At 31.0% G+C, this 11,712-nt stretch overlaps 1 protein-coding gene across 1 annotated transcript; it reads right to left on the bottom strand.

The window, feature by feature from the left end:
• Nucleotides 1-4,209: 4,209 nt before the first annotated feature.
• LOC112772518 (AUGMIN subunit 4) lies at nt 4,210-11,261 on the bottom strand. The gene is made up of 13 exons (XM_025817487.3): nt 10,901-11,261; nt 10,757-10,804; nt 10,185-10,310; nt 8,326-8,667; nt 8,104-8,203; nt 7,935-7,983; nt 7,207-7,300; nt 6,684-6,755; nt 6,540-6,598; nt 5,242-5,310; nt 5,107-5,158; nt 4,796-4,873; nt 4,210-4,574 (listed from the first exon to the last, which is right to left on the bottom strand). The coding sequence occupies exons 1-13, from the start codon at nt 11,027-11,029 to the stop codon at nt 4,497-4,499; spliced, it is 1,296 nt and encodes a 431-aa protein (XP_025673272.1). The 5' UTR covers nt 11,030-11,261; the 3' UTR covers nt 4,210-4,496.
• Nucleotides 11,262-11,712: the final 451 nt, after the last annotated feature.

Raw genomic sequence — 11,712 nt, 5'->3', positions numbered from 1 at the left:
CAGCTAGAACGTTGGAGGGAGGACATGCACAAAACACTCGGACGATTAAGTCAGTAGAGTTTTTGAAAATATAAAGGTAAAAACTTAAAAGTGAACTTTTTTCTATTCTTGCTTTTCTGTGCTTTCAATCTCTTAGGGGTGGAAAAAAAACAGGCGATCTGCCAGGAGTCTGTAATCTGGCTTGTATTTAGTCTGATCTGTTATAAAAGAGGCACAAATTTAGGCTCTTTTAAAAGCCTTAATATGTTAATAGACCAAACACAGACTCAATAATTAGTCTTATTGACCTGTCAGGCCTGTTAAAATATAATTAAATATATAAATAATTTTTTATTATTAACAAAATTATGAGATATTTTAAATTTATTATATTTTATTATAAATTAGTATATGTTCCCGTATCTTGCACGGGATAATACATAAAATTATATAAAAAATTTTTATTAAAATTTAAATAAAAAATATCTATAATTATTATTATTATTATAAATATTTTACAACTTAAAAATATTAAAAATAATTAATATTTGTTTTAATCAATTTGGATTGGGTGTGAATGGTCATCTCATTTATCCGTTTAAGCAAGTATTTAGAGTTCGAATCTCGCCTTGTGTGTATAACAATCCATTAGTTAGCGACAGACCCTTAATAAATAGAGCATTAATATGTGGTGGATTAGTCATCGACTTGCCAAGTTAGGAAATCCGTAGAAAAAAATTGTATTTGTCTTTAAAATAGATTAATTTTCCATTAATGACAATATTTATGGACTTTTGTTTTGTTGAAATTTACTTGGGACAGTTTTATTTGTTGGTATCATATTCATTCTTGAAGTCAAAACAATATGATCAGCATTGTTACTTGTTAAAACTTCATATTTTATGAAATGATTTCTAAATTTTCAAATTCATAAACTTATGTCATTACAAAAGTTATTAGATTGATCGATTAATATTTCTTGGTAACATAGTGTACCGAAACACCATCGTTGAATATTAGTTAGTGCAAAGAGAAACCAATAACAACTTTTATTATTCAATATATAATTTATTCTATTAAAAAATAAATTAATATTTTCTAAACTTGTAAATACATTTTTTCTAATTTTTTACACTATTTTATTTGACAATATTTACCATGAAAAAATAACAAATGACCATACTATTTTATAATATATATATATAATGTACAAAATAATTTCTTATCTTGAAATTAATTTTGGTTAGTGAGATAAAATTTAAAATATTTTTTTTATTTTCTTACTCAAATTTAAATTTAAATTTAGAATTGATTAACTCATTTTTTTAATTTCAATAAAAAAATAAATTGGTTCGATACAAAATATTGAGCATTTAATAATTTCAATTATTTAAATTTTAATTACCAAAAATTGAATTAAAAATTAATTATAAATTTAATAATCAATAATATATATTATATTATATTAGTACGTAAATAATAATATCTAGTGTATTAATTATTTATTTTTTTGATATAATTAATGTATAATCTATTGAGGATTGATTTATTATCCAAAATTTTTTTCATAAACTTTGTAATATGTGAAAATAGTGATCTTATTTTTTATTATTACTTAAGAAATTCTTCATAATTTTTTAATTATGTAATTAACTTAATTCATAATCTTTATTATTGCTTTTATACTAAAAAAATATCAATTTATATTATTTACATATTTTTCACTACTAATAAATAAATAAGTATTTGCACTATTATACTTATTGTCCTAGATAATGAGTTAAATTACTTGTTTGGTATGTTAAATAATATTTTATATATTAAATTTATTAAATATTAAGATGAAAAAATTGTTGAATAAATTATATAAATAGTCATTACAGAAAAGAAAAAAAATATATATATATATATAATAATCCTTCATATATATAATGTCATATATATATTAAGATTATCTATTTTAATTATGTGAGTAATTATTGTTATTTTCACTTTTTCATTATATTAGAAAATAATATTTAAAACTAAAAAAGAGATAGTTAATTTTTTAAAATATTTAGTATAGTATTTGCTATAACAATGACTTAAAATATTAATCTAAGATATATTTGGGCCTAGTAAGACCTCAATGCAAGCAAGATCAACTAAAATCCATTGTTAGGATCCCAAATCCGACTTAGGTTCATTACCTTAAATGCCCAACGTAGATGAAGTCCACGCATCCTCTCTTAAATCGGCTCAGATTGGATCTCGTTGCTAGTTAGATATGGTAATGAGTACTTAGGGAAACGTGAGAAGCCCACTTTCCATCCCTCACTCTTATTTAAAAAAAATGATCCGTTCCTTCTCTGTCATTGCAAGTTCTTGTTTAATTACTCTTTAGGGAACGCAGATCTCCTCGAGTATCTACGAATATTCTTTGAAAATTTTTGAAAAAAATTAACACAAAAATACATAATATAATAATCATAAAATAATCGATTCAATATAATTCAACACAATTTATAACATATTCGTTATGAAAAATAACATTTCAAAAGGAGAAAACATAAAAATATATTTCAACATAATAACATAACATAATTTTTTGGAACGATACTGAGCGACGTAGTGACGGACTTGAGAGGCAGAGAAAGTGAGTTAGAGAGAGAGGATCGAGACTGAGAATGAATCTGAAAGAAAAAGAAAGAATTTGAATTAGAGGCAGAAATTAGGGTTACTAAATTCAAGAAATGAATTTATGTATATATAAATTATGATAAATTAATAATTTTATATTTGCGTATATTTAATATGTTCTATGGGGCAGGTACTTATGTCCATGTCCCCATTAGGGTGACAAACAGAAAAGCCCGCCCTGTCTTGCCAAAAGCCCGCCATCTGGGGGCTGGCCTGCCCCGCCTTGCTTAGTAAGGCGGTCCTGAAAATATCTCAATTGCCTATTTTATTCATAAATTTATTATTTTAATGACTAATAAATTAATCAAATTAATTAATGACTAATAACTTGTATTTAATGCGTTAAAAGAAATAAATCGAGAAACACTCTCAGAAACATGCCACGTCAGTTCCATTATTAAGTGTAGAAATCTGATTTTTATATAATAGAATAGATATTTTTGTATATTTTAAATACTTTAAAAGATTAAAAATTCTTATAAATATTAAATATGACATATTACATATAAATATTTTTGTTAAAAAATGATTTTTATTTTAAATAATATTTTTATTTTTGTAAAAAAAAATATCAAGCCTTTTAACAGGTTTTAAACCAGGTCAAGCTGAACAATAGGCTAGACCTAATACTTTATAAAGTGCCTATAGTAGGCTGCAGGTCAGACTCAAGCCAATTAATTACATGACAGGCCAGGCCTGTTAAGAGTAAAGCCTGGCCTGACCTGACCTGTTTCCACCCCTACAATCTCTTGTCCCTTAGTTAGTGGTTGTCCCTTTTTTATAGATGATTGGCACAGTGATGTTGAGTAACGGCCTCGCTAGTTTGCGTTTGTTTTGCTTACGGAGATATCTCCTGATTTTGAATTTATTCCAAGATTGTTGTTTGCAAATAATTCAATTCCGAGATTCTTGGTTGTAGTGGTTAAATCTAAGTTTTACCGGATATAGTCCAGAAAGTAAAATGAATGGAATTGAAATGAATAACATTAAATTTAAATAAAGTATTAATCTGCCTTCGATAAGATCGAAAAACTTTTAAAATCAAATACAAAATATTGAATCTTAGAAGAAAACTGAAAAAATAAATTTGCTGAAAAGATAAATTTGCAGGAAAGATAAATATGACAAGAATTTTAAAGGAAATTTAAAATACATGGAAAGAACCCTACAAAAAAAAAAAAAACTCTTAACAGATTCAGAAATTCGCTAAGAATACGAGTGTACGAGAGTGTTTTCTAATACGAGATTCCAACCCTTATTTCTTCAAATCTTACCTATTTATAACTGTGTAACCAATGTCCAATGACAATATTGTGTATATGTTCATTCTCCTAACAATCATGTTTTTATCTTTCTGAAGTTTTAGTTGCCATCGGCATTATGACATACATGAAGTATATAACATAACTAGCTGGTAAACAACTAAAAGCAGCAAAATGTTTAACGGGCTTCAATTTCGTTGTAACAAAGATTAATCTTTTAAGGTTTTAGCATGTCTAAAGACTTCGGGAAACTGCTAGTAAAAGTACCAGTAAAGAACATTTACAAAAATGTTTTGCAATCTATTTAATTTGAGGTAATGGATTAATATAATCTCAATATTAAAGTACAAAAGTTATGTTTCCCCTTTCTACAAAAATTGAGAATCATTCCTGGGAAATGTTTAAAGCACACAACTTGAAAATTGCACAAAATCTTGAGAAGATGTAAGACATCATTCTAAATCATCGGTGACAAGTAACAATCACTGCAGAGTCATATAACCAAACAATATACACTTTTTACCATTTACAGAAATCAAACCAACCACTGTTAAGAGGCCAAATGAATAAAAACTCCTAACTGGTGGTGTTATCTGGTAAACGTTTCAGATCCATTTCAACTTGGTGGATTGTCCATTGCATATTCTCCAATTTCTGCACACCACCAATCAGACAATTTAAACAAGATCATCGCTAAGGAGTATTGATATGAATTTTAGCTCCTGCTTTCTCAGAGTTTCAATTTTGTTCAACAGATGTATATTTCTCCTACAATTTCTTATTGCTGTCCCAAATTTTGTGAGGTTGATATATATGTATATATATCTAAAAAATGTAAATATAAAATATCATAAATTTTCAGCAAAATAAATCACCTTTACGATGTCATGATACTGCCTTGCAATGTTGTCAAAGTGAGGATCAACACCTTGGTATTCACGCAAGCGAGTTACCTGGTACAATTGCCAGAATACCAACCAACACAAATATGATGAACAACCACAACAATGGAGGAAAAGACAATCCATAAGAGTCATGAACATAATAATACTATATGACTACCATTTAGCTGCAATCACATTCCGAAACCATTTAAAAGGTATAATTAAAATGAGACCACAAGCTAGGTGTTTAATTTCCAAATTTTTCAACCATGGAACTGGAGACATAGGGAGTAGGAACATACTGCTTTATTATATGCAATCGATGCTTCTTCAGTTGCCTCAACAAGATATTTCCTGAGATAAAAAATGGATAAAAGATAGTTGATTAATACTATATCAAGAACTGCTTATGAACTTACAGATGTCATCAGTTGTACCTTATCTTATGAAGCGCGGGTATAGAGTCCTTTGTATAAGTTTCAAGCAGGAGAATATGTTCCAGAACCCTGATATGCAATGGCAAATATATCTTTTATTAAACAAACAACTTTCTACCAATAATAAAAAAAATAAAGTTTAATTTACTCTGGAAAACCTCTCCAGTTCACTTAATTTTCAGTTAGACGGGTATCAATTAAACATTTCTAATCAAGCCCGTATACTGTACAAATGTTTTTCATCAAGTACTTTTAGATTAAAAATAGTCGTATACCTGCACTCTGCGAAATTTTTTACAGTATTGGGTCTTGATGACAATACTTTTTAAACTAGAGGGACCTGGTTCAGAAATGTTTGTAATATAAAAACATGATATAAATATTTATCTATAGGTATTTAATTGAAAAATTTAAGGAAAATAGAGATTTGATTATAAACTTTAAAATACAATAACCTATTTCAAAATTGGCTGAAATTATAAAGACCTTCAAAGTAATTGAACCAAAAAATAATATGGAATACAAGGCAAACCAGCTATTCTGTCAATTGCAATTTATGTCATTTTTAACTTTTGATGTTTCGAAATATCTGTTCATGTACAATATTTAGGTAACATTAATTTTTGAGAAATGTTAGGTGACCATTATTTATTTATTTTGTCTTATATTTGAACCACTAAAAGTGTTAGCTCCTTAGCATTCCCATTATTTTTTTTCATCCATTCATAACTCTTGTTCAACAACATGCACAAATTCTGTTGCGGTTGAACAGCACAGAAGAAGAAGGTTCAAGGCACATTGAGGCACAATGGTGACCGGCACAAAATGCAACCACCTGGTTTGGCTGTGTAGATGACGGCGATCACAGGGTCATCATCCAGGAAAAACACAATGAAAAGAGCCATTCATGGTGGACACTAGTGGAAACACAATGAATAGTTGCAGAACAGCAAGGTGCGGTGATGGGAGCACAGGGTGGACAAGAGGCTACCAGAATAGTCACAGCAGGGGAAGCACCAAAAAGAATGTTGGAGAAGTCATCAAAGAAATAATGTGGTGAATAGCCAATCATGGAATTTTAAAAAGAGACCGAATAAGGAAATTTTACAGATGAAGACTAGGAAAAGCTGAATTTCAAATGACCCCTACCAAGAAAATAGAGTTGCAACTTGTCTTTTTACCAAATGACTCACTTCTGTGATTTTCTATTATCATCTTATCATTTCAAACCAAACCCTCAAAGCAAATTGATATTGGATAATCATGACATCATAAAGGGCGTATTTCAAAAAACAAACCTCAATTTTGCACTCATGGTCTCACATCTTTTACAGAGCCACGTCTTCTGCAGCTCATCCTACAAATACATTGTCACATTGGGAAAAATCAAGATACAGCCTTAACTATCAAATCATGGATTTTATCATATTATAGTCACTCACATGTTTATGCTGATGATCCAACTTCAAATCCTTAACAAGTTTGATAAGCACTCCAAGTATCTGCTCTAAGACCTGATAGAGAATAAGGTTGTTAGAACTGGTATCCAATTAGTACGGTAGAGAAATGAAAGAAAATCCACTGTATAGTGTACAACTCTAAGAAAACTTGAGAATTTCTCCTCCCCCAAAACACGCCTATTCACCAGACATAATCCCTCTCCACCTAATGAACTTCCTTCAATTCAACCCCAACTACTAACTAACTTTCCGCTCAAACTGAGTGATAAATCAATGGGCTCATGTCAGTTGAAACCCACATCCTCCCCTTTTTTCCTACTTGGCCCTAACAATTTTTTTCAATATGTAATCATCATGAGCATTCTGCCAAAAAGCAAATCTTAAACACTCATTCACTCTCCCTCCCTCCCTCTATAATGCGTGTGTGCACACAGATTCAGTAGAGCTATGGAAAATGCATCTGTCTGCAAGAAAGATGGTGGTTGTAATAAATGCATGTGTGTACATTATAATATTCAGCAAATTTCCTATCTGCAGAATATAGATCATCTCGCAGTGCAGCTTCTTCTCTTTCAATCTCCTCAATCAACAGCTTGACCCTGGAAAAAGAAGTGATATGAAGAGCATGAAGTCATAATCATGGATATGTACAGTATGGAACTTACATATACTGAATCATGCAATCAACATATTAATGCTATGTTACTCACTTTATATTAGAAATTTCATTCAAAGCTTGAATGTTTCTGGTTAGCATAAGACATAAGTAATGGCAAATATAGCTGTGATCACCTAGAAACCTAAATGAAACAGAATATTTTTAAAGGGAATAAAAATCCTCTATATTTGTAGTGCTAGAGAAACCAAGACTTGCATAAGATTGATACCTGTTACTCAGACCAACAGAAGTAAAACAAATATTGAGTATTGATAATTTCATTAACACAATACAATCATTACATAAAACGTGATTGATATCTAACTTCGTACAACTTCTTTAACAAGTATCCAGACATGACTTTGCGGGCCATTGTATAATGTCGAGGTCGACTGCCTATAAAAAAACCTAGCATGTCCTAACTCTGATGACATATGATTCAAACAAGGGTTTAGATATACTTGTAGGTCCAATATATAACAAAATTGCTTTATTCCATAAAAATGTTCTTTGGGTAAAAATCAATACAGCTTGCCAACTACTAAAAGAATTAAGGTAATTTCATGAGATCAGACCTTTCTGGAAGCCGAGAACTTGAACTTTGAATTCCTGATGATGAAGAATCTGAGTGAAGAGAAAAGGAAATCAGCTGGCAAAAAAATCACATGCCAAACCACAAAAAAAAAAATTATCAATTAACCTCAAATCCCTATATAAGATCAGTAATATGCTGGTCAAACTTACCATTGTCATCTAAAACAAAGGCATTGGACAATTTATCACATTTCAGTTTCAAGTGGGCCTCTATCTCACGTGAGAGTGACATGTGATATTCTGTCATATCCTAGAAAGTGTGTTTCATATGTCAATAAGGAAAACATAACCAAGTGAATCACATCAAAATATAACCTATCATAGAAAGTCCTTGCTTAGAAGCTGATTTTCATATTTTGCTAAATAGCATACCACAGATAATGGTGTTTGTTGATGTTGAGTTTGCCGCAAATAAGCAGGTGTAATACCAAGAAAACGATTAGGTACACCACCAACTGCAGCTTCCACTGAATCCATAGCAGATACGGAAGAATTAATCCCAGTAACTGAACTGTTTGGAGTAGCATAATTAATCAAAGTTGTGCTTGAGTTGTTCGTGGTGCTGGTGTTGGTACTGTCAAGGGAGCTTCGAGACATTACACTCAATTTTTCAATATCCTCAGTATGGACTTCTCCATCTTTGGAGATAAGAGGTAGCCTCAACCTTTGGGCTGCTTCAGCCACAACCAATTGATGCTCCAAAGTCTCATAAACCTGATACAGATGGATATGTAACTTTTTTGTTAAGTCAATGAAACATATTCTATCATAACATGACAGAAAAATATACAAATGTTTCTATAAGAGCTAAAAAAGTCAAGGTTCAATTTGGTCTCTGAAAATGGGCACTCTTTATTTTAGTACTTTAAATAAATCAATTATTGAATCTCTAACATTCCGCAAGTCATTTCAATCCCTGTTTGGTCAACCATCACAATTTTGTTTGAGTAACAAGTTAACATATCATGTAATGTTGACCAATGGTGTGGCATACACCACATCATCAATCAACACTACATGGAAAGCTATGTGACATGCTGACATGTCCTTTGATGTGACACCTCAGCAAAATATGACTGTTGACTAATCATATACTGGCCAAGGACTAAAATGATCGATGAAATATAACTTCAGTACCAAATAGTTAATTTTGAAATTTCAAAGACTAAAATGAAGCATACTTGTAATGTTAAGGTTCAAAGATATATTCTTAGGACTATTAAAGCCAACTACCAAAGAAGCACATCTTTACCATTGCCAAGCAAATATTAATCCACAAGAAACACATTATTTAAGCTAATTCCTCTGCTAACAATAATGAATAGTATCAATAAGCAGAAGATAGACCCACATCTCATTTACAAAAATTCAAAATATTAGACTCAGGCTTTATTTGCTAAACAAACTGAATCAAGTAAAAGACTACCAAATGAAGCTCCCGAAGAGGTGGTATATCTATTATATCTATTATATATAATGGGGATATGGGAGAGACTTCATGCATGACTTTTCCTAAAATACCCTTCATTTTATATAATCTATAGGAAAGAATTTTTTTGGTTACACAATACCTCTTGATTAGAGTGTAAGCCACTCACCATCTTAACTAATTCCACATTTGTTACTTTTACACACATTTAAAATATAAGTGGGTAGTGTCTATTAATACAATAGTTTATTGTAACTCTACATTCCAATTTCCAACAAAGAACATTGGTAACTTAACTAACGCCTGAAGACACCTTCCACCTCTAATAAATTCAAGAGTGATTTTCAATCTTACATAAATGTGCCATTGCAAATGGGATAAGGGATAAATAGCTACCAGTTGTTCCAAAATCCCCCATCTTCTGTTTAATTATATTGAGAGCTTAGACTTTATAGCACCTATTTCCTCATTTACTTGTGAAAGAACCTCTTAGAATAGAGCTAGGTAATTTCATGAAGAACTCAATAGTATCTTTTGTTATCAATTTCATAATACCTAAATTAAAATCACAGTATCTTAATTATACTGATGTTCAAATATCAACCCCTGTAGCCTATCATTTAAGTTATGATAAGGAAGGAGACAATTCATGTAACAAACGATTCCCATAAGGAACAATTTGGTAGAGTGCAACCGTTCTCTCCGTATACATAATGTAAATATTACAGGACCAAAATTGACAGAGTTACAATTCTAATAGTTGTTTCGAAATTAAACTAGCTTTCCAGGATAATAACTCAACCTGAGGGGAGTTCCTTAACCCAAGCTGAGGATAAAGACCGCCAGTATCTCGAAGTCCACCAAGGCTAGACATTGAAATGGCTTGCTGATACTCTTCCACCATAGCAATGGCCTCAGAATATATTGCCTGAAAGTGTAACCAACACACGGTATCAGAACCACATATCAGTAAACCCCAATGCATCCTCTCATGCTAACTTTTCTCATGATTATGACCATCTCTTGTGGAAAAAGAGACAAGACAACCCTTCCAAGAGTTTGTGGATCACACCATCCAAACATTTAGACCCAAGTCAAAATTGGTTTTAGAAAAAATCTCAATAGCCAGAATTGTTTGCGAAAAATCAAGCACAGGAGCAACATAGCACAATTAATAACCTTTAAATGAATCAGATTGAATAGGTCATGCCACTATGTCATTCAACCACCACCAGAATTTCAAAAAACAGAAAAGAAAAATGAATATATTATAACGGCTTCATACTATTGCTATTTTTTTTAATCACTTTATAGATACAAATATCATAGAAAATAGAACTGAAACCCTAATTCATTCTATAGAAAACACTTTACCATGGCTTCCAAGTAACGCAGTCTTTCCCTACACATTTCCTCTCTGGCCTGCAAATCCATTCAGCGAGTCAATACCAAAGTCAAACATTCGTCAAAATGGGTCAAAAAATGTGAGTGTTTTTAGAGAGAGAGAGAGAGAGATACGAGTTGGAGATCGTTGTAAAGGGGCTTGGAGATGAGAGATCCATCAGGAGCCAAGCAATGGCGCTCCAGCTGATCAACGACCTGTGTCACATCAGCAGGGAGGTTCTGGCCGTGGAGCCCCTTCACCATTGATGAGTTCAAAACGGTGACGTTTTGGTGGAATGGTTGGAACTTGGAAGGCGACTGCTCTTGTTCAGATTCAGTCAGTTACTATCACTGTTGTTGAAGAGCTTCTGAATTTGGAGTTCAAACGTGAGATTCAACGGCAATTCAACTTGATCAATTTTTTAAATTTAAAAACTAAAGTATCAATCTTTCAAGTCACTAAAATTCCCTCCTTAGTTGTTGTTTCATAGTTATCAGAACCGAACCGGTAATTGACCCGATCATATGACTGGGTCACTGGGTTACTGGTTTAACCGGTGGGTCACTAATTTACCCGGTTGACCCGGTCATAATTAAATAAAAATATAAAATTATAAAAATAAAAATAAAACAAAAAAATTAAATACATGTTTTCAAAAAAATATATTTATCATTAATCAAATATCAATTCTTAGATAATATTTATGGTGCAAAAATAGATAATAAATTAGTCACTACTATAAAATATTTTTTCAATTTAAATGAACGAGAGAAAATAAAAGATAAAAAAATCAATATTAATATATCAATATATTTATATATTAGGTATTGTTATTTGTTTGGTATCCATGCCAATTCATGTTTAAAAGAATAAAAAAAATTCATTTATGATTATTATATATTTAATTTTTGTCATAAGAATTATAAAGGTGCTTGATGGCGTAGCG

This window comes from Arachis hypogaea, chromosome 18, assembly GCF_003086295.3.
Source record: "Arachis hypogaea cultivar Tifrunner chromosome 18, arahy.Tifrunner.gnm2.J5K5, whole genome shotgun sequence".
Lineage (NCBI taxonomy): Eukaryota > Viridiplantae > Streptophyta > Magnoliopsida > Fabales > Fabaceae > Arachis > Arachis hypogaea.
This window is presented reverse-complemented; position numbering and strand designations above follow the sequence as displayed.